General features: G+C 41.3%; 1 protein-coding gene across 6 annotated transcripts in view; it reads left to right on the top strand.

Moving 5' to 3' along the window:
• Nucleotides 1-27,256, top strand: part of SNTG1 (syntrophin gamma 1) — a 476,492-nt gene that overhangs the window by 254,232 nt on the left and 195,004 nt on the right. For 4 of the 6 annotated variants that reach the window (XM_067712364.1, XM_067712363.1, XM_067712362.1 and 1 more), the window contains 2 exons: nt 14,079-14,132; nt 21,738-21,872. In XM_067712364.1, the coding sequence (XP_067568465.1) occupies nt 14,106-14,132; nt 21,738-21,872 (162 nt within the window). In that variant the 5' untranslated portion in view covers nt 14,079-14,105. Of the gene's footprint in view, nt 1-2,887; nt 3,025-11,333; nt 11,392-14,078; nt 14,133-21,737; nt 21,873-27,256 lie in introns of those variants that run through there. The other 2 variants (XM_067712365.1, XM_067712366.1) reach the window with 2 other exon arrangements.

Genomic DNA, 27,256 nt, shown 5'->3' with positions numbered 1-27,256 from the left:
ACGTGCTCTGATGTAAAAGAAAAAAAGAGGTTTCTCTCATTTCTCTCCCCCAAAGCCAACTGGATACATCCTCAAGTAGACATCGTCCTAGGTGAGCTCCCAAGCCTTGTCTTTCTATGTATTTTCACATTAGGGAGGAACGAGGCCAGGGAACTGGGAGGCATCGCCAGGTCTTGAGAGCCAGAGACAAGGGGTTTACCTGGTCCTTGGAAAGCATATTTGCATCCTACAATGGTAAGGTAAGAACGCAGATTCCTTCCCTTCAAGTCTCAGTGGAGCAAAAGGGTTTTGTGTTTCCTCCGTCTCTCCTCTTGCAGCCTTGCCAGGTTGCTTTGGGCCCGGCCTTCCTGCTGCCGGGATGCCTCCACTGCTGTTCTCTGTCTCACGGTTCTGGAATCGCGCGGGCTGCCACCGTCTGGGGGCTTATTTCTTCCACTCATGTCTGTGAGGGAGCCTGGGGGTGTGGGGGGAGCTGAGGTCAAATGCCTGCTTGGTCCCCACCTTGAGGGGACAGATTCGGGTCGTTCGGAGCCAGACTTCCAGACTCGTCTGCCCTTCACACCAAAGAAGGAGCAGGTGTCCAGGGCGCACCTCAGTGCTGTTTGGACAGACCAGGGGTTTAGAGTCCAAAGGAAGGGTTCAGTTTTACCATAAACATCAATGTGGTGTTATATTGGGCAATTGCTCTACCCTTGAGAGAGAGCCCGTTTCCTCATCTTCACAAGTAGAAGGTAACTCTTACGAGGCTCCATTCGGGTGGCGTTTGCACAGGGCCTGACCCACAGCTGGTTCAAACCTCCAGGGGCCGTGGCAGGACGAGCCAGCCCGGGTTGGCTTCCCAGCCTTGGTGGGCCAAGCATCACCGTGGGAGCTTTGTGCTCCCGTCCCATCCACAGTCGGATACGCACATGTGCGTGTGCTGAGCACACGCACCTCTTCTTCCCAGCAGCCCTCCACCCAGAGCCAGCCTGGAAGCCTCGCTGCTTCAGGATGGGCTTCACCTCCTCACGGGGATTCTCTCCTTCCCTGCGCTGCCAGCCGCTGGGCAGCCAGGCATGGCCCTTCCCTCGGCGACAGGGCTCAGGGCCCCGTCACGCACAGCCCGCACGGATGGGAGCTGCTTTTCTCCCTCGGGTCTTCTCAGCCAGGACCCCCAGGGGCAGGACTCTGCCCCCCACCTGCTGCACCCCTGCCCCCCCATGCTGCCCGGGCAGGTAGGAGCCAATCAGTGTGCTAAGCGCGGCTGCCTCGAAATGGCAGACGAAGTCTACGTACTGCTTCTGAGACATGTTTTCTTCCTGCTCTGAAGTGATGTGCATTCTCAGAGCATCAGGCACATCCAGGCTCTAAGGTCGGTTCAGAATCGCATTCCAGAATCAATATAAATGTTCCTTGTGTTGGGGGATGATCACTACTCTTCCCATTCCCAAGATGAATAGATTTTATATTTGCATATTAACATCGCCTTCTGTGCAGTAGGCCGACCTCAGGGAAATTGGCGAGCCCTGACTCTGGAACAGCTTCCCCGCCCTCCTCTCTCGATCATGTCCCGTCAGCACAGTCATGTTTTTCTGCATTTCCAGAGTGGTTTTCTCTTGGCACCTACGATGTTTTCCAGTACGTTAGTAAGTGCTGAGTGACGTGATTTTAAGGGACATCAAGCAATTTAATCTTGTATTCCTTAAAAATGGACAAACTAGGCTTAATAAGAGGAAACCATACAGTGAACTCGAAAGCCAACCATCAGTAATTGCTGGGCTGTAGGAGCTGCCACTTCCCTGCGGTTGCCTGGAGCCCTGGTATTTGTGTGTGGTTAGAAGCCGTGCTTGCTTCCTCTGTTTTTGTTGTCTCAGGTACTTGCTTGGTCCTTTAAAATCCAAAGCCCAGCCTATCCATAGCCTATCCCAGCCTTTTCCAGCTGCCCTGACATAACGTGAGGCCTCTTTCCAGTATTTGTTGTGTGCCCGCCATGCGGCAGGCTCCGCCTGTGCTGGGGGTGGGGCTGCTATACTGGCCAGCAGTGGGGGACCCGCCTCCTCGAGGGGCTGTGGGCTAGTTTCAAAAGCACCTTGAACTTGATAGGAACAGAAGTTAGAGAAACCTTAGCGTTGCCGCGCAAGCTGTGCTGCTGGTCACTTGCAGTTCGTTTCAGGGATGCTCATATACTCCTGTGTCTGCTTCCTGCTCAGCAGGGCAAGTTTTGTTCTGTTTTGTTTTAACCTCACTCACCTAATGAGGATAAAAGCAAAAGTCAAGACCATTTATCTCCACGTGTCGTCAGGAAACCCTCAAACACAGTAGAAGGGAACCAGTCCCATGTTTGCCTTTGACACACTGAGAGAGAGAAAGGCCATGAAGCCAGGTGGGCGATTCCGGAGACAATTAGCCCAGGACCCCAGTTCACTTTTCAAGATTTCTGATGAGCTTTGCAGTGATTTAGGGCTTAGGAAATGCTGACCCAATAATACTTCGTTCAACTTTCCTAACTACTTCATTCTTTTAAGAATTCTCCCTGTAATGATTATGTGGATAATTGAAATCACTGTAACTATGAAATGACACTGCTGGAGGTGTAGAAAGGATGGTTTACTTCAGCAGTGTTGGGCTAATGCCATGTTATTTTTCACAGATTTCAAATTCAGTCAGTAAATTATAAAAATTACCAACTTCTATGCAGATACAGAAATGTTTTTTAAGCCTCGATTAACTTTTTCAAGCTCAAACCATCAGGTGCGACAATAGAACATTTTCCTGCCAGACATTGGTATTTCCTGTCATTGCACGTGAATTTGCACACAGTCGGACACCCTTTGTCTCTCAGTATTTAAGAGCTTCGTGTGCTGGCATTACGTGACCTCAGAAGTGCCTTCCCGCCACCCTCCTCGGCCACCATCCACAGACACATCACCCCACGGAGCTGCCACGTCGTGAACTTGATCTGTTCTGCCTTCTTTCCCACTGCAGAAATGTTTCCCTTTCACCTCTGCTGTCGTAACTGAAGCTGTCAGCTAGTTCCTTCCCTGGGTACGTGACTGTCAAGATTTCCCCAAATAGTCATGCCTTTCACCCTACTCTGTGCTCAGTCTTCATCTGAGTTCACCGCCTTGATCCGTGGAGTCGCCCCTGCTGGACAGTGGCTCTGGGTTTCCCACTTTTCTACTCTATTCATACTCTCCGTTCCGGGGCCTGCTCTGCCCCTGCTGGACTGGCCAGCATGCAGTTGACACCTGGACAGGGCTGGACCTTACACTGCTCTATGCATCCCGCTTTCTGCGTCTGCATGCTGTAACCCGCTGGCATTTCTGGGGTCCCCAATCCGCTTGCTTTGCATGTTATCACACGATAAAACCCTGGCTTAGCTCCAGTTTTTGCATCTCTGTGTCTCTTGTTGCTCCCAGTGTGATAATTTTTTTCAGGAAAGTTTGATTTGAGCTAATCTTGCATCCATGATGGTAATGTTTTCCAATCTCAGAGTGATTCTGTGAATCAGTCTAAAATACGACACAAATGTCTAAAAGAAATATGAAAACAAATGTGTTCTAAATTAAATGTGTGAAAAAAAAGCCCAGAGTGGTCTGTCAACTTCTCCCATCCTAAACGCTTTTTAAAATATCTTTCAGCATCAAGGGAGTAAATTTTAAGGTAAAAAGCTTCAATATTAAAGATTAAAAATCTTATTTCAAAGTATTTTTCTAGTTCTTCCTATTGGCTTTTGTCAGTCCTTGGTCCCAGTTTAAACCTCTGGGCTTTCATTGTCTTACTTCTGCCTCTTCCGCTGTGAAGCTTTTTTCTCTCTTTGTACATGAATGTGTTACAGATTTTTCTGACTGTATTGTACTCATTTAATTCACTGAATGGTCATGTTAAAAAAAATAAAACCAGACAACTTTCCTAGAAATATAAGTCTTTGTGTGGAAGAGCTGTTAGGATAAATTAATGATGATTCTAAATCTCAATGAATGTGATAATCAACAGCTATTACTGACTAGTGTTACTATTCACGCAGAAACGCTCAACACATCCCACACAGACATACCATCAGCACTCCCAACCTTTCAGGGTTTCTTCCCATCACACTAACTAGGGCAGCAAACTTGACAGTGATTAATATATACCAGGCAACCCATCATCATTTCCAAAATATCTACTACACAACCATATATAAATGTATATTAATATAATTATATATATATATACACACACATATTATATATAATTACATATATTTAATCCCAAACACTTGGATTGCATAGCATCTACTTGGTAATCCAGTTTTCTATCAACATCTGGCAGATCACATTGTTTTTTTCTTTTTTTCTCTTGGAGAAAAGTACTTATCAGTTTTATTATTACTATGGTACGTTGGTGATATCCTGGAAAGCACCTCTCTTAGGGGAGAGGTGACCTGGGTAAAGGGAAACTTCCTCTGACCCTCTCCAATGTCTTGGATTTTTTTTTTCCCTCCAGCGATTTGCTGGGAACTTCTCCATTGGACCCCCAGACTTCCACAGAGGAACTCTCATCCATGGGTGTTTCTCAAACTTGGTGTTCTTTGGGGGAAAGATGCTAGAAAACTCCTATTCTGCCATCTTTACGACGTGGCCCAGCCTGTAAGCTCTTGAGTCGGGCTCTGCTTTCTGAGGTGAGAGCCAGGAGCCCGGGGCTAAGGTTCTTTATTACTCAGTGCTCAGGCGCTGCACTTTGTTCCTGGATCTTCTCAGGCCACTCGGTGGACAGTGACGCATTCCTGTTTATGGCATTTGGAGTCAGTCTAAGCAGAAGCGTACCATATTCTGATTTGTATTTGTTACTATGTGAGACATATGTCATTCTCATCAACACTGCTGGACATCCACGGTGTGTGGGCACCCTAATTACCTCTTATATATCCTGACTGAACTCCCCCATTCTCCCGGGGCAGGGTGGAGACCATCAACCTGAGATTATAGTGGATGAACAAACCTTAGGGAACTTAAATAATTTGACAGTTACTTAGACAGCAAGTGAGTGGCCTGGATTCAAACCTAGACCCCCTTTACTACAAAGTTAACATTTCCTTTCAAATATTATGTTTATACTTTGTCTTTCCAGTTATGAATGTGACATGTGTCTCCTGTTTCACACAAACCTAACGCTGTGCTTCAAGAAATATTTAAGCCACGATAGGAGAAAGAGCTCATGTAGGTTTAATAATATTGAGTTCTATTTCAAATTTGGGCACAAAACTGAGGAATTTTAGAGAATGTATACCACTTTTCTGCACCTCCCTTTCCTCAGTAGTATTCAAGGAGGTTAGATGAAAATGATGGTCAAGGCTATGCTTGTTTTTAACATTTTATTATCTGTTAATCTGATTCGATACTTGATGGATTCATAAATTGAGATAATCTTTAAAGGTCTGATCACGAACCGGTTTGTGACATGTACACACTGCTATGTTTTAAATGAATAACCAGGCTTCCCTGGTGGCACAGTGGTTGAGAGTCCACCTGCCGATGCAGGGGACACAGGTTTGTGCCCTGGTCTTGGAAGATCCCGCATGCCGCGGAGCAGCTGGGCCCGTGAGCCATGGCCGCTGAGCCTGCGCACTCAATGGGAGAGGCCACAGCAGTGAGAGGCCCACGTACCACCCCTCCCACACACACACAAAAATAAAATAAAATGAATAACCAACAAGGACCTACTGTATAGCACAGCAAACTCTGCTCAATATTATGTGAGAGATTTATTTTCATTATTACCATCATGCAATTATTGTTCCATGTTTTGAACATTATATCTTGCACCTTTTAATAGTATTAATAAATAATAATATTCTTTCTTATAAAATGGAGCTGAGTGCACGTGTTCCCTGCTGTGAACCATGATTTTACATATTAGTGTTAAAATACATAGCTTGTCAGGAGAAGAGCTATTTTGATGGTGAAGGACTCTGTGAAAGGGAAGTTGCCAGCGCTCTTCTACCATATTTTGACCACCTTTTAGATGCTCTAGACCTCTCTCTTTGATGCTAAAGCCATATATTTCCTTGGGCCAGATTCCTCATCTGTAGCCTTGCTGATAAGTGTGGTCCAAGAACCAGAGGGCCTTGACTGTCTCTCGGGAGCTTCACGTTCCCCCAGGGATGCGCTAACAGGATCCCAAGGCCATTCCTTTGCACAGTAAATTCTGAGCTGCCTCTCTCTGAAGTATAACTCAACTGCTCTCCTAGGCCTCTTAACGAGTGAAGATTTCTTTTCTTTAAGTTTTGCCATTTTCGAAAAATAATAGAACATTTTTTCCAATTTATGTCAGTCCCTGAATTTTCAACGGCAGCCATTAATATTGTTCCATTTCCCTCTTTAAATTCACAGCAGGATTTATGTCAATAGTTGAAAAGGGAAAAGATAAATCGCATGTCTGTTAAAACTTGTCATTATTGTTCAAACCAAGGGCTGGATATTAAAACCATGATGATGAAAGTATTGTTCTTACTATAGAAAAATATGGTAATTGTTTTGAAATAACATGGTGATCAAACATTTTCCCCTCAATATCTAAACATTCAGTTAGAATATCAGAGTTGTTATTTTTGGAGTGATAGAAAAAGATCTTAATAAGTAACCATGTCTAACAACATTGTGTCAGCACTTTCCAATTTATTTAATTGTATTACTAGACTTCGGTGTATTGTTAGCATTTTGTGTGGTCAGTGGCTTATCTTCTGTTCTGATTGCAAAGCCTCTGTGGATGGACAGTGTCACTGCAATAAGGCGCACAAGGGGTTTGATTTTCTGGCCCCGCTGTGAGGGCCTCTGCCTGGAACACTTCAGGCCCGAAGGGCCACGGGGACCAGAGCAATTACCTAGGACAGTGGCCTTTAAACGGGGCCTTGCAGAGCTCTGGGCTTGGAGGAGCCTTGAGCCAGCTGCATAGGATGCGTCCGCGTGGAATGGACCCGGCGCGTGCGGAATTCAGGAGCTGAGGCTACAGAGAGGGTGGCTGAGCTAGAGGTCTGGTAACGGCGCGTGGCTGAAGCGCCGGAGTAGTGAAATCTAGGCGCTGTGAAGCCAGCATCTTCATCAATCAAAACTTCGGGGAAGAGCGGAAGAAGAAACGCTGAGCGTGTGGCCACACGAACATCGACACCCACTTATACATCCTCTCCTGGTTTATTTCTGTGCACAGCGACAAGGCTTTACAACTTTGTACATAATTTCACGTATTTTATCCATTTTCTGGATTTGGAGGAGGAGATAATTTTTGCAAAATAGGCATTCCAGAGATTTTTGGAGGGCTCCCTTTGGCACATATGCCTCTTTCAACATCCTGTTCGTTTCATTTCTGATTTGGTAGGCTTGCAGTGGTATTCATAAATTTCCAGAATTCCTTCTTTTTTTTCTAAGTATTAAGTGTTGAAACATACTTTCTTCTCTTTTTCGTGGAGTATTATCAAAACTCTATAATTAAAAATAAATATTCACTCAGAAATATAAAAATCTAGCTAAATAGATTGGGTGAAAATGAGTTAGCATTAAAAAAAAAAATGACTTAAGGACCTGACATAATTGCCTAAATACACATTCAAGTGCTGTAAAATCAGAGCAGATATTCAGAGTCCCCGTAAGTTATCAAAACATCAGTAAGAGATTGGAGTTGTTTCATTTTAAAAAAAATCTCAGAGAGAGACAGAAAATTCCAAAACTTCTTGACAACTTTGCACACAAGCAGAGTAAGCATAGCTGACCAAAACTGGTAGAACATTTAGGGGGAAAAAAACATATATATATATACACTAAAAAGTGCAAAAAATGCCTTCCATAATCTCAAGGCCTGCAAAAAACGGCCTTAAAAGGAGGTCTCTTTCTAAGGGGACAGAGCAAGCGGGGACAGGGGAGTTCTCAGCTGAGGGCTGGGGGCTAGCTGCCGGCCCCTCCCCGGGACACCCACGCCAGCTCCGCACAGGCTGCCCCTGAAGGGCTGCTTTCCTTGTCCTTGTGTTGCTGCGTGTGGCACTGTGATGAGAAGGATGAAATGTGATGGACGTGCTGTGTTCAATTCCCATTCTCTGCCCTACCAGGAATTTGGACGTGAGGGCAGAGGCTGACCTCTCTCAGACCACAGGAGCTGAGGGCGGCCAGGTGGGTTTCAGACCCTGTGAAATCACCTCTTAGCTGCTTGGCTTGGCCCTTACAGGAGGCAGAAGCAAACTGCCATCCTGTTTAAGCCACTATTTTGTTGGCATTTTTAAAATAACCAAGCACTCTCTTAACCAATATAGAAAGGGGAACGATGCATACAGACTCGCCCCCAAGGTACCCACCACAGAACATACAGAAGGTTCTCTAAAATCAAACCCAAGTGACTGCAAGTGTCATTGTTGCTCTTATTGCTTTAACCACTTTATTTTGGGGGGGGGGCAGTTAATCAATTTCCAATCGGTCAAGGCATCACGAGAAGATGTGAAAGCGTGTAGAGAGGGTATAGGCTGGGTTTGACTTTGGGATACCCCAAAATATGAAAGGTAAATTTTGCATATTTTATAATTTAGCCTAGGGCAAGTTCTATAAACAGACAACATTTTTCCATTCAGTAAACTGAACTGTCATAGTAAGCAGAGTGTGACAGAGACTTTTTTACACTCACTAAAGCATTCTGGAGAGTATCTAAGTAATTTAAATCCACGTGTATCTGCACTGATGCTTTCTGTGCTGTCTTACTAACTACCTGCTCAGGTCTCAGATCCCCACGTGTTGTGGCTTTGGAAAGAAGTTCTCTTTATCTCATCAACCTCATACCAAATGAAGCATTTTGAGAGAAGTAGTATTTCCACATGCATGAGTCTGACTGTTTGTCTAACTCTGCTTTCCCGGTTTTGGTTATAAAGGTGAGGTTTAATCAACAGGATCTGGTGCTATTCTCAGCATGATTGACAACAACAGTTGCAGTTAACTTCTTAGTCTTAGGTTTAATCATAGGAGGCAAGACCTTTGCACAGAGGCCAGGTCTGAAGATCCATGACATGTAAGTGGTACTCTGAGGGTACTCGGGAATATCCAGCTCCACTCTCACTATTCAGGGACCAGGCTGGCACTGTTCCTTGGGTCACATGTGTCAAAATGGTAGAAACAGGTTTCCTTAGGCTTGGACTTTTCCATGCTGTGCGGCTTCTCCCTGAGCTGGTCAAGGGGATTCTAAATTGATCAGGAACGTGATAGGTCACATTTATATATTGTGATTCTGTAAACATTAAAGTGAATTTTATCCTTATCCACCCAAGCTACTTATGCATTACTTTTCTCATCTCCATATTTTAAGTGATGAAGTTTTCTAAGAATCCTTTTAAGAAATTCATTTTCATAAAAGTTTTATTTTTTCCCTGATAAGACTTATACTAAATACTAATAAATCAGTAAGCTGTTTTTCCTTATCCTTGGATATAGAGATGAAAGCTTTTGGAATTGTATATTTGTTATTGCTTTACATTTTAATACAGATTAATTATTTAAAAACAATCATATAGAGAAAGCCCTAAAAATTTCAGTTTTTAAAATTTCTAAGTTATGCAATAAGAACTATGAGAAAAGAACTTCATTTTTTGCAATGAATGTACCCCTAGGAAAAACAAAAGACATTTTTTGTTTTGTGGGGAAAAAGAAATTCTTTGTAATTTTCCATGAAGGTATTAGTTAATTTATCTTGTTAATAAACCAATTGCAAAAAATCAAGTTCTTTTCTCATAGTTCTTATTGCGTAACTTAGAAATACCTAGTGTAAAGTATATCCTGGAGCTTATGTCATTGGGCTTGCTGGTACTGATTAGCTGTACTTAATGTATTTTCAGAAATACTTAGAAACATGCTGTTTCATTCAGTTATTGTCACACTAATACTTCCTGATGAAACCATAGGATCTCAGTGGCATACACAACTGTATCAATTGGGATTCTCCAGATGAACATAACCAGTCGGATACCCATATATCTACATACATGTGTTAAGAGATTCATTTCAAAGAGTTGGCTGCCACCATCGCGGGGCCTGGAAGTCCAGAGTCTGTAGGATGGGAGGGACTTGGTGCTCCCATCTTGAAGCAGAATTCCATCATCAGAGACATGTCCCAGTTTGCTCTTAAGGCCTTTCAGCTGATGGCATGAGCCCACTGCTCCCCACATTATGGAGAATAATCTCATTTACTTAAAGTCAACTGTTTGTAGATGTTAGCCATAGCTACAGAACACCTCACCGAAGTACCTACATTAGTGTTTGATTCGATTACTTGGTACCGGGTTGAATAACTGGCCTAATCAGGTCAGCACATGAAAACTAACCATCACAGTTCACCCTTGTCAACTTGACATTCACACTCTTCTCCTTAACCCTCCAACAAGGACGGTAAAGTCTTACTTCCAACCGAGATGAAACAAGTACCCTGCATGCAACCCAGAATAACACGATCATTTCCTCGGAAGGGGACACTAAGTCCTGAAGTGACATTCACTCCTCTCCTTGATGTACTGTGACTTGAATGCTGTGACGTAAAAGTCTACATTATTAATAAACTTAATGTTAGATCGTAAGAGGATACAAGAAGGAACAAAGACTCTCATCATCATATCTATAATAAAATAAGGAAGAAATCCTCATACAATTACAGTTCTCATTTCTCCAGCTGGACACATGTTGTAACTGGTATTGAAAACTACCTTCTACTACCTTTGCCCTCAGCAAGCACCTCAGCTAGTCATGGTTCTGTTTAAGGTGGAGGGTTAGCATAATTTTGACTGGATAAGTGTAATTGTGGTGCTTCCTAACAATGGAATTTTATCCTGATAAAAATAAATGACCTATTGAGCCATGAAATTACATGGACACACCTTAAATGCATATTTCTAAATTTTAAAAGACAGTCTGAAAAGACTCTGTCCTGTGTGATGCCAATTATATGACATTCTGGAAAAATCACAACTGTAGAGACAGTAAGAAGATCATTGGTTGACCAAGTGTTCACAGGGAGGGAAGGAAGGTTGCACAGGTGGAGCACAGGGGATTCTTCAGGTCTGTGAAGTGATCTGTGTGATACTGTAGTGGTGGGTGCATGACACTGTGCACTTGTCAAATCCCATGGAAATTTACAGCGCAGAGTCAACTTGATGTGTGAAAATTTTTAAAAACTTCTTAGGGGATCAGGAGACCCTATTATGGCAAAGAATCTACTGTAATACAAGGTCTGAAATAATCTCACTGAAATGGGGGAGAAAAGGGGTTCACACTCATCATTTTGGAAATGAGTGCAGCTTGTAGTATTAAAGGCAAAATAAACTGTGCTCTAGTGGATAAAATTGTTTCCCACAGGGATATGTGTTAACAGTTCCTGTGTGGCTGTCCCTGTACGCTGGGGCTGAACAACTAGGTAAGTGAACGGTGGGTCCCTGCGGGAGTGGGAATCTACAGACAGACAAGGGGAGAAATTAGGAAGGTCCATGTAGTCATGTGTTAGAGACGCAACATCACTAAGAGCTCATGGTTAGCTTAACAAAGATACAGATGCTTATGCATGGAAATCTTTATGAATGCATGCATTCCAACACGGGTTATCATATGCACATATATTCCTTGCTCTGCCAGCTGAGAGGTCCTAAGTAAATGATTGGATAAATAAATAAATGGAGAAGAATAGATGCATCTCCTGTCTAGAGCAATTCCAAATAATCCCTGTAGATACTCAACCCTCAAGGAGGAGGAGCACAACTCCCCACCCTTTAAGCGTGGGCTGTTTATAGTGACTTGTCTCTAGAGAGTGCAGTGTGGAGAGTGGGACCGAGAGGAACTTATGGTGAGAAACCTGATAAACGTCATCTCAGCCAGCCCATCAAGGTCAGCCTCAGCGGCAGGGATAAGGCGTGCTGACTGTGATTCTCTGACGTGAGGTGGTCAAGTGGCATTTATCTCTGGCCTTCCTCTCCAGAACCCATGACCCCACTACAGTCATGAGAAAAACGTCAGAATAATCCCAACGGAAGAACATTCTACCAATTACCAATAATCCTCAAAACTGCCAAAGTCATTAAAAAAAGGGAAAGTCTGAGAAATGGTCATAGCTAAGAGAAGCGTGATGAGACACGGTGATGAAATACAATGTGGCGTCTGGGATGGGATCCTGGAAACTACAGAGGACACTGGGGGGTGAAAACAAGGAAATTTCAAAGAAGTAGGGCCTTGACAGTAAGGTCACAGTCCTGGTTCATTAGCCGTAACAGCGTTACACGCCGTATGCCACGCTAAGGCATGGTGTGCATAAATGTAAGATGTGAATAATAGAGGGAAAGGCATGTGGGGAATGCGGGAGCCCTCTGTGCTATTTTCACAACATTTCTGTAAATCTAAAACCACTCTAACATAAACCTTTGTACAGAAAAGGTCTCAGAAATTTTTAAACGTATAAAATACAACTTTTACTCCAGTTTTTAAATTTATAATCACTGAAAACAGTTTTATGATAGCTATGAAATTTATGTTACCTAATAATTAAATTGCTTTGCATATTACATTAATTCTTTTTCTGAATAAATACCTGATATTATTACCAGATATTTTCATGAAAGCCAATGGAAAATTAAGAAAACAAGGAAGATGTATTAAAAATGGTAGAAGGCATGGGTACACCCCCTACTCAAATAGAGATTGAGTTTAGATGGTGGTTAAATACCTTCATGCCTGTTTTCTCTGGTTGCATTTAGTAGCAGGAAACTGATTCTAGACACACCGTGTTTTTATGTAATCAATAAATACTGAAATTCTCCTCCTTTTATAGAAGAGGAACAGCTTCATGTCAGAGCTGGCGATAAGTAGATATTTGCTTTCAAATACAATCTTAAGAGCAATTTTGAAAAATAATAGTTAAACTAATGGCAAATTTCTCACGGACACTAAATAAATAGTTCGCGTCATCAGGTTATAATTTCAGCATCAAATTGCCCTTTCATTTGCTGATGATTTGTTCTTACCTAACTTTACCAAAATCAGCCTCCGTATGCTTTCCAGTCACACCAGAGCAGGCTCACAGCCCACAACTTATTTATGGAAAACAGTGTATTATGTGGCTTGTTCAGTTACTACCGAAAATGGTCAATCTCTTTTCCTTCAAAGGCAACAGTAATAATCCAGTGACAACATACTCCATTCCACTCACCCTTGATCAAGTGTTCATCAGTCTCACACAACAGAAAATGACAAAGAGGACAAGATAGTTTACTGTCCCCAAAGCTGAGAGGAGCAGTTGTTTGAGGTGTATAAAGTCTCCTGTTTCGGAATTCACCGTTCATTTCACTCGGGCGTCTCATTCTCCTAAACTGTTAGATTTTGGCTCCGCATTTTTATACTGACAGGATGTCAATTTTCTATGACAACCCTTAGTTTTATTAAGTTCATCACATAATTAAAACAAAACTCTCCAAAAGCATTTAAAATCAAACAAGACATATGCATTTATGTGCATTTAAGTCTATGCCTATCATTTAGAAATGCATCTGTATTAGGTACTTCATACGTTGATTTATCTTTATATTATTCACCCTGATAAATAGCTTGCTTTCTTAGATCACTCTGTTTGTGAATTACATTTTAAGTTCCGGAGAGAATTATTCATGCATGTAGCTTTTTAATTAAAAGGAGAAAGATTAGTCAACCTTTTATCAAGAGATAACCACATGAAAGGCAACTTTTAATTACTCCTTTTGAAGTTTCTTCCCCAGTTGCCAAGTGGGGTTTCACAGGGGATGCAGGGATGAGCCAGCCCCTGAGCGGCAGGCTGATCCCGCCCTGGGTCCCATCCGGATGCTGAGGGGAGGGAGCGGGGCCTGGAAATGCACATTCCCGGCCCGCGGAACCATGGCCGTAGGGTTATTCTTCACAGAAGCTGGAGCTGAAGACGTTTCATCTCCTCCTGCCGGCTCTTCGTTGTCCCCTGGGAGCTCTTGTCCTTACAGGTGGCTGTAAACAGTTGGCCTGCCGGCTCCGCTGCCTAATTTATTGTACTTCGTTACGTCCTCCTCTCTGCCCCTCGATGCTGTGCTTGATGGCCTTTCTCTGTCTTTTCAGACGACATCCTCTGCGGTGCCGCAGCACATGGATTTCAGGACTACCTGTGAGGAGGTAGGTCGCATGCCTTCCGTTTTTGATGAGGGGAAACAGGTGATAGGGAACGCTGGGCCCTCCCTTACGTATTTACGTGGAAAATGGCTTTCCACAGAGGGACGGGTGATGGGCCCACAGTGTTTCCAGAGCACGAGCTGTCTCTGCAAGACTGGAAAGGCCTCACAGGCCTGGGGAAGCCCCGGGATTTCAGTCTTCCTTCAAGAAGACTGGCGCATGTTTCATTGGACTGAATCGTCTCTCCCCACAAACTATACGCTGAAGGCTTCAGCTAGTGAAAGAGCTGGAACTAATTCTTTTCACATAAATGGTTATAAATTAGAAGACATCTAAGGTCCCTTTCAACACTAAAAGACTTTGATTTTATGATTCCCATACTCTTTAAGTATTTCAGTATTAAGTATTGATGTATGGCGACTCTCTGTAGAGCTGTCATCACATTCAGTGTGAGCGGAAGTGATGCATTCATTGCTCTTGAAGGATGTTAAAGGCCGTCCATTCAAGTGTGCAGTCAACAGTGCATGGAGTTGGGGCTCCAGGAATGCAGCTCTTCTATTTTAGGAAGAAAGATTATCTTTCCATGCAACACTCAAAGCATTGTCTTTTCACTCTTCAGGCAAAATGCAAATATTCATATGTTAAAATATTTCATATTTGCTTAAAAGGTTTAAAATAGTTTGGTATGTATAAATAACCCAAGAAAGAAACAGCCATAACTAGATTACCTATAATAAAGTTTAAAAAATCTTCAGTATTAACATTTGTCAAAATTGTTCTTTTAGTGAAATGTCATGTATTATATTTCTTGCAAAAATATCTTTTTAAAAAAAATATTTGTCACAATAGGTTCAATTTTAGGTTGTTCAGAAAAAATAATAAATTACTTTCATTCCTTCAATGCTTATTTTTAATTTTTTTATTTTCAAAGTTTAAGTATGGTAATACTTTTAAAAATCCTTTATACATGCTAGCACTTTTCAAATTATATTATATTATAGCTATTTGTTTACAAACCTCTCTCACATGCTACCCTGAATATTATAAGGTCAGAATGTGTAATTTATTCATCTTTTAATTCAGCCCCTTTCAAAGGTTCATACTTAAAAAAAAAAAATTACTGTTTTCCGAGCTTACACTTAGAAGCATAAATTTTAAGTGCGTCATTTCTGGTTGTAAATACAGTACGTGTTATCATACTGGTCATTTTGTATGAATGTAGTAAACCTACAGTTTCTTTTAAAGTTTTATCTTACGTTTTGGGTGGTAAAGCACCCATCAATCTGAATGGATATTTGTGTGAATGAGACAACGTGACACACATCGGAGACGCATGTGGTAGAGACTGGACAGTGGCCAATGTTTCTAACACATGGTTCACCTTGGACGTGAGAGGCTGTATAAGATTGATTTCCCAGACCGTTTCTTACACAAAATGTTTTGATTCATTGATTTGAAACATACATCAAATTCTGTCCAAGGTTCAGCTGTTTTTTATAATGGTGATGCCGTTGAGGTCCTCTTACCCTTACTTCTGTAATAGATGTTCTTTGCTCTCCGGCAATGATCCCTTGAGGATCTCACCATTTCAACGCTGCCAGCGTGGAGCAGACCTCAGAACTGTCAGAGCAGTTCCCGCGTGTCTGACACATGCTGGCTGGACCGGAAGTGATGCAGGACTCTATGGTGCCCTGAGGATGATCGAATCGCCCTGAAGATGGACCGAAATCAAAGGGTTTGCCAGAAATTGACAGTCTTAGAACGTTTAAGTGGACCTGCACCGTAAAGACAATTTAGCTTAACTCTGCCACTTTGCAGATGAGCAAATGGAGAGGTTTTATGAGAATGCTGAGTGACATTTAATGAATTAGGTAAAAGCAAAACCATCATGTATAGCTTGGAATGCCTGAGTCTAATTTTGGGCCTCTTTCTTAAGTACTACATTGCTGAAAATTATATCAAAGATACATTAAATGAAACTTGTTTTCTCTTGACTTTCTCTTGACTGATAATAAACTACTAAGGATGAAAATTTGATATCCACGTCCATCAGACAGATCCAGATAGAATATTACCACGCAGATGCCAAGAAGTCTCTTCTTTGTGAAGGAATAGAAGTGTGGCTAGATAAGTTTCATTTAAACATCTCAATTATCTAATACGGACTTTTTTTTTTAAAGGAGGGTTATTTATTGTTTAAAAAATTCTTCTCTTAAAAAGAAAATGTTGTAATTATTTTAAAGTAATTGGGATTCAAAAGTATGACAAGAAACAAAAATGAAGAGAGAGAATACAATCAGGACAAATGCAAAACCCACATTGTAGAAGAAAAAGTGTGTGCATACCCAGGCAAAAGTACTGACTTCTCCACCTTTAAGAGTGTCGTCAAGGGCTTCCCTGGTGGTGCAGTGGTTGAGAGTCTGCCTGCCGAGGCAGGGGACACGGGTTCGTGCCCCAGTCCGGGAAGATCCCACATGCCGCCGAGCGGCTGGGCCACAGCTGCTGAGCCTACGTGTCCGGAGCCTGTGCTCCGCAACGGGAGAGGCCACAGCAGTGAGAGGCCCGCGTACCGCAAAAAAACCCCAAAAACCTATGTGTTCCAGTAAACCAATATTCTATCTTTAGTGTGGGTTTTCCTCATTGTTCACTTTCATATCCACATTCTTTAAAATAGGATCACATCTAGGTGTTGAGTATGAAAATACATATTTCTCTATAACATATTTAACAGTTTAATAATTCATGCACACTTATAATCTAGTCTCATATAATAACATATAATCTGTGACTATGTTTCATTCAACAAATACTGAAAATCCCAGTATGAATAAAAGACTGTACTAGGTCCTATAGATTAATAATCCTTAAAAATGAAAAGAGTCATAACTTATGAAGATTTTCTTTAGATAACAGCATATAAGGTGAAGTCAGATGATGTGACATGGAACTAAATGTCATGGAAGTCACTACATGTCATGCCTAAATACACGATTAACTGTTAGGTAAATGTATTTATTCAATGAAAGCCCTGAGTTCCAAATGTTAAGGACTCATCTTTAGATGGAACGGTCTCTGAAGATTGCAAGGAGATACAAGTTTTGTACAAGTGCTTGAAAAGTGGCTGGAATTTAGCTGAGGAGGAGGCCAGGTAAGACCCCATCCCAGCAGGCAAAGGAAAGGGTAAAACGCAGTTTGAAACATCTTGTGTGAAACAGCATTAGTGCACTGCTGCTACAAGATGGTGCAGGATAAGGAACTACATGTCACTTGCAACTAGAGGCTCACAGGACAAGTTAAATTAGATTTGGCAGCCAAAATACAGAACTGTGAGGATTCCTACAAGACTGTCGTGCATAGAATGGTCTCTGCCTGGTTTCTTGCAGTTTATTATATCTGATATTGCAAATTCCACACGTCAGGGTTAAAGGAACACAGATATTAAAGTTCCATGAAAACACACTTTGTGTTCTTTCAAGGACTAGAACCTCAATTAAAGAGGTCTTAACTTTCAAGTAGACGGTGGGTGACAGTCTACTTCTCAAACTTCCAAAGGTACTTGGTTTCTGCAAAGCACACATTCTTAATAAGTTTACATGTGAGGTTTGTTTTTAAAACAGATAAATCCATGTAAATTCTTGAACACACTTCATTGATTCACAGAAAACAAGTCAATGACTAGATGTTTAAACATATTGCCTTTTAAGTAATTAAGAGGTATTGCCTTTTAATATTCCTCTAAGCAAATAGTCTTCAGTGTGGGTTTTGCAAAATCCAGCTGCAATGTAGGATCATCCGTCAGGGACAGGAAAACAACCTTTGAATGTATTTGTCACTTTTCAGGTTTTACGTATGTTGTATAATTATGTAATGTATTTGTGTGTTATATGTAACACATGCATTTCCTCACTCATGCGTGGTGCATCCCCAGTTAAACAAGTCCGAAGACAAATGACTGTTACGTTAGTAAAGAAAAAGAAGCTGCAGGTCTTAAGTTTATACTAAAATGTGGGACTGATCATTATTTGAATGATTTTTTTATTTTTTGAACAATCTGGGTCCACAGATCTGTAAAGACTTTGCATCCCTCAGTGTTCTAGTTTGTGCCGCACCGGTGGCCACACTCAGTGTCCTGTTGCCCGTTCTCACCCCTGTAGCAGTCCATGGGGGATGAGCCCACGTGGGTCAAGCCTCTCCCGGTATCCGCTAGTGTCCTGTGCTCCCTCAGCAGCCTAGCTTTGGCAGGAAAAGCATCCATCAGGCCCAGAGTGGTTTCTGTCTCATTTTTCCCTCACTGGCCATCGCTCTGATCCATGAAGAATGGCTGGTTCAAGATGGTGTCCTTCTCAGAACTCTCTGCACTCCCATAAGGAGATGCTTGATAACCAAAGTGCTACCAGGTGAAAGACACAGATAGCCTTGTCGTCGTGTGTGGAAAGACTGGGGGAGGCATCCCCTCAAAGACCTCTGCATGAGGGGACCAGGGCCAGGGGATAAGAGCCTGGAGCCTGGAGCCGGGCAGCCCGGGTTCAAATCCTGACTCACCCATCTCTGCGCCTCTGCTGCCCTGGGTTATCAGAGCCAAGGGGATTAATACTTCAGGGCGCACAGCCTGCCTTCACAGTGGTGATGCCAGTCCAGCGGTGCTGCTCTGAGCTGGGGGGCGCCCCAAATGGACTTTACCCCTCTTCTTCCAGCTACTGTAGCAGCTCCGGGTCTGAGCCAGTTGCTTCCCGTCCCCAGAGTTTCCTGCGCAAGGTTTATGTTTCTGCAACAGTAACTATGTGCTCACTTCCCCAACCCCCATCCATCTTCTTCTCTGCTGTAAGAAATACATTCATAAGACCTAACTCTAAACGTTTATGTTATTTCACTGCTCTTAGGTTCCTCCATGGCCCCTCCCGCCTGTTCACACGCTGGGCACACCGTACAGGGGCCTGACCGCCCCGCCCCCTGCCCTTCTGCCGCGGCCCCTCCCACATACCACGGGCTCGGCCTCGGGGCTGCGTTCTCCATCGTCCGGGGAGCATGCATTCTCATGCTTCTGGATGTTCACTCAGCTTTTTCCCTTTTGGATGAAATTACTTTTGCCTTCTCTAATTATTGTTTTCTTGATTTATTTTTTCAAGACAAGCCACACATTTTTCTATCTACAGAGCCTCCTCTAATGCCCCTTCTCTCATGAATAGTTAGGTCCCTTCTCTACGTTGCTCCTGTATCAAGTGCTCCAATATCATACTGCATGTTATTTATACATGTACATTTTTAGAAGTAGGAATACTCTGAGGCCAAAGATGATTGTCTAATTCATGTCTGACTCACTGTTAATGTTACACAGTATTGGCAAAGTGGATGTGTGTGTCGGATTTTTAATGTATTTTCATGTCCATAGGCTGAATTTTCGTAATAGAATAAATGTAACATCTGTAATGCCTGGAAAATGTATTTTAATGTGAATGTGTTGTTAGCTTCATTATCTCTCAGTTTGTTATTTTCTCCAAACAGCTATGTATTGGTGTATGCATATATATATATATATATAATTCTAACAAAAAGTTGCCTCATTCTTTATTTTCCTTCACTCTTGTCCTCTGAAGAGTCAAGCATGGGCTCCAAGTCTGTGTTCTGTTTTCCAGACAACCATCTAATAGTTAGGGGACATTTCACACATTACTTGAGTGAATGGAGCTTTGACCATATCAGAAATGTGATGAGAGAAACCTCATAGCTGTGTTTTAGTTCCTCAAACTTTCCCTGGCGATCTTTGTGATCTTTTTGATGTGTAACAATAATGTATTTATGGGATCTCAGGGAAAAGCCCCTCTTTCATCCACAAGTTGAGACAGGGCTTTATTTGTGATTGCCAGCTATTCCACTACATTTCTGGGGGAAAAATGGCTCGGGTACTGTACATCTAAAAATCAGCAAATGTGCCCAATTTTGTTCCCTTAGCTTTGATATTATCTCCTGCCCTTCTCTCCCCTGCATCTCAGAAGTCCCGATGTTGGCCCCTGGCCAAGATCACCTTGTAAGCATGAGAGACTTTTCCATGTGAAAAATGTACAAAAATTGTGTCTGTATTAAGGAAAATATAATTTGCTTTTGCTGACATTCTTTTGTCTTTTAGACATATGCACTTGAGTTAAGCTCTGTGGTAGATTAAAGGATGCGATTTAGGGGCCCCAGCTATGCATAGCCTCAGAGGAGGGACTGATGCCATCATGGCTCCTGGAAAAGCTTGTTTTTCCTTAAAAGATATTATAACACTTACAAAATAATTACAGACCAATTTAACATTGTATATAATAGAGGGTATAATGGTATGTATTTTCACATGGGAAAAAGCAATTTACAGAAAGAGTTATCTCTGGAAGTTGCGGTATCTAAGTATATTCTCATCAACACCATGGAACATTCTTTTAAAGAAACAAACCCCTAGCAATCCACATCTAATTTATATTCCAAGGGAAAGAAAGTCTCATTTGTCTGGGATTTTGTGCTCATTAAATAGTAAGGGTAAAAATGTATTTCTATGTACTTCTCCCTTTATCCAAATTAAGAATGGCTCAATGGTTATTAAATGAAAATGTAATTTCCAAGGTAGTCATTGTTTTTGTTGACTTTTTAGTTCAGAGTAACAGCCAGCGATTATATTCTGTTTCAAAAGAATTTCCATTTGCATCTCTGATAAATGGGACTATAAAGTGTCCTTGCTAAGGAGAATATTTCCATTTATCTGGCAAATATTATAACCCTGACCTGCTTCAGGAGGGACGAGATGTGTGGACTCCCTCTGTGATCACTAAGCTGATGGTTTAAAGCCATGCAGTACAAGTTTGGAAATATTCACAAGCTGTTTCCACAATTCCCGGAAATGTGTGAAGCAAAAACAGTGGAAAGGGAATCAAAAATCTTGGGTCTCAAGCCAGGCTGTGTCTTAATTAGCTGTGTTAATTCAAGCAGTTCTTCGCCTCTTTATCCTGGTTCCCTCCTCTGTACAAGGTGCATGTGTGCTGGTGAATGGGTTGATCAAATAGTGGAGGGTAGAGAAGATAAGAAGGTATGTTTTTACAGGTTTAAAATTCTGTGAGAAAGACAGTAAGTAGATGAGTGGTTGCCTAGGACTGGGTGTGGGAGGATGGAGAGTTGGGAATATTAGGTTTCTTTACGGAGTGATCAAAATGGTCAAAAATTGGTTATAGCAATCAATGGCTGCATATTGCTACACTAAAAACATTGAACACTTTAAAGAGTTGAATTGTATACAGTGTGAATAGCATCTCAATAAAACCGTTATGAAATTTATATTGATTGTAAGTATTAAACAAAACTTTCACTATTTTAAAAATATACTGTAAAACTGTAATCCTTACTTTCCAAATCTTTGTGGGGATTTTCTCACATAATCTCTATTATCTGAGGTCTACTTTATGTGAAAAGGTTATACTTTTCCGTGGGCCTGTATTACGTTTCAGACTCATCAGAGTGCATTTTCCCTAGCTTTCAGATGTTATTCATCATGTTTTGCTATAAATAAGCCATAAAATGATAATCTATAAACGAAGTATAATTCTTTTCTCTGCTTTGCTTTCTTTTTTTTTCTGTCTGAAGACAAAGACAGGGGTTTGTTTGCTGCAGGATGGTAATCCGGAGCCTTTCAAAGTGCGGCTACACCTGGCCAAAGATATTCTGATGATCCAGGAACAGGATGTGATATGTGTGTCTGGTGAGCCTTTCTATTCTGGTGTAAGTAGCTCTTCCTTCCCTTGAAGTTTTCTGGGGTTTTTTTTATTGTTGCTGTTAATAAAAATGTCTATTCACAGAACATACTTAATATTCTTTCTCTTACTTTCAGAGCCAGTAATTTTGGTTTTCAGTATTAGTAAGCAGTGTCCTTGTATAAGGACTTTTACTTGGGTCCAAAGGCATACAGTGGGCCCATCTCCAGCTCGGTGTCTCATTGACTCTGAGTTGTCATTATGTGACTAGAGTGACACTCGTATTTGTAATCATGAGAGAGTGGGTTCTACACTTCAACACTGAGGACTAGATGAGAACAGTGCATGGCAGGTTCCCTGCCCTGATGGCATCTTGCATCACAGTGAACCTTCAGAGGTGGTGCAAAGGTGGAGCCCAGCTCTCGACATCGGAGAAGCAGGAGGCTTTAGGTAGTGGTCCCGGAACTCAGTGGCAAGGCTTCTCCCCAGGGGGTTGTGCATGAATAATTCTGTGGGCCTCCTCGATAGAATCAAGCTAGGTGCTGTAGCAAGCTCTGTCTGTGCTCTAAACAGTTAATGTATGACCCTGATGCTAATCCAGTCTCCGAAGGAGCCATAGGTTGTCTCAGAACCCATCGGGCTGCTCCCTGGTGCTGAAGTGCAGCTCTGGAGGACATCCTTAGGTGTGTTAAAGAACAGAATTTTAACTGAGCAGATTTAAAGATCTAATTAGCTTTGTGCAGTGATCCATGAAGCGGGCAGCATCCCATCTGCCACGCTGTTTAAAAGAAGAGGTTTTCAAAGGGAGAAAGGGGGCAGAAAAAGGAAATTTTCCCCAAAGAATGTCTTGTTTCAGTGGAGGTTGTCCTCCTAAGGGGAAAAGATGGGCTCTGTGAGGGCAGGAGGTTTACTCACTAGCGTTGACCAGGGAATTCCAAGTTGACTGGTTGAAGGTGACAGTCCTGGGAGAGGCTGAAACTTCAGTTAGGTTAAGTATTAAGATTCAGTCTGGTGACGTGGTCCTAGCACAAGTGATTCCATCTTGGGCCTATTGTCTCTTTTTTAACAATTTTCCCCTTTTGCTCAGACTCTCAGCTTCTCTGAGAGATGTGATCAAAATGTAAGGCATGAGCGCCACTCTCAGCTACTGCTCTGAAGCTCTAGTGGTTTTATCTGATCCTCTGTGTGGTATCGACAGGGCATGCTGTTTGGTTTAATCCCTGGGACATTCACGGCTTCGGGTTCACAATGTCTAAATTGGTCATTCTCGTTCCTTTTCTGGAGTTCTTGTATTAGGGACATCATTTACTTGGTGGTTAGTGGCTGAGAACTTGGATTTAAAGCTCTTGGGAAAACACAATTCACCAGGGAAACTACTATGATTGTTATAAGGAAGATAATCCCCAATATTTGGAGTCATGGTCAAGACCCAAACCAACTGAAGTCAAATAAGTCATAGAAAGACCCACTGATGCAGTCACCTTTTTACACCAAGTTGCTTGATCTTGTGTACGTGAGTGTCAACTTCTCCAGAAGTGTTAATCCAGGTGTAGCAGGCGGTATTGGCCACGGCACAGACACCTCCTGGCTCAAGCTAAAAGCTAATCCAGGGCTGTCCTCTTATCAAAAAACAACTTTGGCCAGAGAGTCAAAGGAGCTTTGTTGCGCAGCTGTTGTCTTAATAGTAGATTCTGCAATACTTTCAAGAGTTAATGAGGGGTTCCTGATCGTAGCCTCATTTACGTTTACTCCTAACCAGGGAGGGACAGCCCAACAAAGGAAGCAAATCCTGAATCCTGAATGCTTCCTGGTAATTCCATCCGAACCTGTGGCTCAGGACTGGAAAGGTGCCAGCCGTGGCGGCAAGTAAAGTCTTAAGGGTGAATAGACCACGCAACAGTGTTTCTCTTGCCTTGGGTGTTTTCTTTGCCTAGGCGGAGCTTAGATGCAAATTTCCCCAAGTTTGGGATTGTTAACCAGAGAGAGGGGTTAACAGACCAGGGGGTCTCTAGCATTCTGACAAGTACAGAAACCTGTACTTGTCAAAAGTCCCTTCCTGGAATCTCCTTGAAGATGAAGTACTTTTGCACGTACACTTCTGAAAAAACATTAGAGTAAAACAATAACTGTAAATGACAAAGGATTCGAAACTGCTCATTAGTAAAAATCTGATGAGAGTTCATTGTAATGGAATTGGCAAGGGAATGTGGTTATTTTTTATAACATACAATATTTTAAGATAGTAAATAGAATTGTGACTGATAACATTATACCAGGACATATCAGATTTCTAGGAATTTTTTACAATTCAGGAACACTTGTAACATAAAGCCATACAAGTACAGCATAAAGAAAGCTCAGTATTACTTTTTTTTTTAAATAAATTTATTTATGTATTTTTGGCTGTGTTGGGTCTTCGTTTCTGTGCGAGGGCTTTCTCTAGTTGCGGCAATTGGGGGCCACTCTTCATCGCAGTGCACAGGCCTCTCACTGTCGCGGCCTCTCTTGTTGCAGAACACAAGCTCCAGACGCGCAGGCTCAGTAGTTGTGGCTCACGGGCCTAGTTGCTCTGCAGCATGTGGGATCTTCCCACACCAGGGCTCGAACCCGTGTCCCCTGCTTTGGCAGGCAGATTCTCAACCACTGCGCCACCAGGGAAGCCCCTCAGTATTACTTTTTATTTGGCAGTATTTCCCATATAACCTGTCAAATAAGCCTAATGAGCCTAACGTCCCCCCTTTCATGAGGAGAGAGAACAAATCTTTTGAGATGTTTCAGGGGCCCTCTGGAACATCCCAAAGTTATGTCCAGGTCAAAAAGACATTATTTAGAATCTTAATTTTGGGAAGTTTGTCAAAAATATCAAATGGTTTGGACACTTGACTAAATAGAATCACAGATAAGTATGAAACAATATTTAATGATACATTTAATTAAGTGACAAAAGATTTCAAAGGCATATATAGAAGGTTACATTGTTCTGAGCAAAACAACTCTTTTAATATTGAGAAGACTTGGTTTACTTAAGTAATCAAAGACCAGATGATAAAGATAACATGAAACACAGGAAATCATTTTGATAAAATACAAACGTTTTGCTTTCTAAGTGGATTACTGAAATGGTAAAGAAAAAACTTTCAGAATATCTTATCAAGAACAGATCAATTGTCCAAGGAAAATTTGTCATTTTAGCATATAAAAGAAAGCTGTTTTAGTGTTACATAAGTGCACTCTTGGTATTAAAGCTTAATTTAAAAACATTTATAAAGATAACAATTCAATTTTTAGCTAACTTGACCATAAAAAATACTCTCCCTCTCTCTTGTCTCTCTCTCTCTGTTTTCAAATTTCAATGTCCATTGTTTGTCCTTTTTCTCTTTTGCATTTTGAAACAGCCAGCTTTATTTTAGGAGAAAATTTTCTTTTTCCCTAACAAAAATGCATCTCCATATCCATACCTTTTTTTTACCCCAAAACACATCTATTTTCCTTGCATCCAGAGCTGTTTCTCTTATAATTTCTAGTAGTTTTAACTCTGTATATTAGACATTTTAACCCTAAAAAGCTTTAATTTTTAGTGAAAATAAATAAGTAAACAATTGTGAACCATCTTTTACATTAGCATTCTGTGGCTTGTAAATATTTTTATCTGTAAATCTGTAACTATTTTTTATAATTTCTAGACATGCGTGTTTCTCATAGTAAATTTCTCAGCATGGCACGGGACTTGTTTATTAATAAACCCAAATATCTTTAGTTTTTCTGTAAAAGGAAGTGGAAGTGGACAAACCTGTCTTCAATAATTAGTGTTTCAGTATTTTAGCTTGTTTGGAAATGATCTGGTTATTCAAAGAATTTAACTTAACTCATCATTTAACTTAGCAAAACTTTAAGGTTTCAGGCTATCAAAAACACTTAGGGAAATTAAAAAGTTTTCCTAAAAAGTTTTTATCCTACGTACATCTATTTATTTAAATTATTCTTACAAGGACTACCCAGAAACACTTCATTAGACATTGGACAATGTCAGTCATTATTCTGAGTTACTTTTCTGGCTGACAATTTTTGTAATAGAGATAACATGAATTAATTTGGTTAGTAAATTCAGGTAGGATAAAAGTTTTATTTAATGCTGATAACTCTAAAGACATGCCTATTTCAATTAAACCAACAACCTTAAACTAGCTTTTATATTTTCCCATATCACATGAATCTGAAATTCATTTGGGTTAGTTTCTGTTATATTTCTGAGAATTTCATTTATATAAGAACTTTGTTTTATTTAAGCCAATTAAAAAGAGCCTTTTTACTAATTATTTTTTGTGGTACCATCCGTGGTGGGAAAATATCACATAAGATACATATACCCACATAAACATATAGACAGACATGAACTGAGACCTCATAGATTCTGTTTTACTAGTTACAAAAGAAGTTGGAGCTAAGTTGCTTTTCTGGAAGATGGAATAAGTAAAGGCTGCCTGCACAGATGTCTAAAACTAAGTTTCAAATGACCTTTCCCTCTTTTGATTTTTTTTCGGTTAAGCATTACCTCTCTGAAGTTTGTACTTTAACATTTACAGCTTAGAGGCACAGAGAAAGAATGCAAGTTACAAGCCTTTTAAGATAAATAGGGGAAGTTTGGGAATTGGTAAAAAGGAATAGGTAAATTTTGAATTGCCTCTTTAGTGGCAGTTTTAGATTTGCAAAGATTTGTAAGATGAGGACAGTTGCCTTTAATTCCTCAAGGAATTTTGTTGCAACTTAAATGATATCATAGGTTGATCTACCCATAAATCCTTTACAAGGCTTTAGGTTTTCTTTTTAAATTTTAATTTCTGCTTTTCATAGTTGTTTCAGGAAATAAGCAGCAGTCTCCCAGAAAGCCCTCAGAGTCCTGTCAACTTTGGGAGGGGCCCAAATTGGGGTCCCCCTTTGAGGGTGGATACGGTGTTTGTAAGGCCACTGACTTGGCAATGCTTATGGTCGAGTCTTCTCTTCAGAGGGAAAAGACAATTCAGACAGGTTAGTAGAGCAAGTACTGCATTCCAGCAAAGGAGGAGAGAGGGGTCACCAGGGTTAGGTCAGCCTCATCGTCTTTCTCTTTTTTTTTGAGGGGGGGGGTACCTCTTACGTCCTTAAAATTTTATTAGTGTTTTGCAATGAATTTTTTTTAAATGAAGCTACACGTATACCTCACTTTGCTGCACTTTGCTTTATTGCACTTCGCTGGTATTGTGTTTTTTACACATTGAAGTTTTATGGCAACCCCGTGTCGAGCAAGTCTGTTAGGACCTTTTTTTGAACAGCATTTGCTCACTTTGTGTCTCTGTGTCTCATTTTGGTAGTACCTGCAATATTTCAAATGTTTGGGCTATTACTGTATTTTACGGTAATCTGTGATCAGTGATT

Source organism: Pseudorca crassidens, chromosome 17 (assembly GCF_039906515.1).
Source record: "Pseudorca crassidens isolate mPseCra1 chromosome 17, mPseCra1.hap1, whole genome shotgun sequence".
Classification (NCBI taxonomy): domain Eukaryota; kingdom Metazoa; phylum Chordata; class Mammalia; order Artiodactyla; family Delphinidae; genus Pseudorca; species Pseudorca crassidens.
Note: the sequence above shows the minus strand (reverse complement) of the source record. Positions and strands in the feature narration are given on the sequence as shown.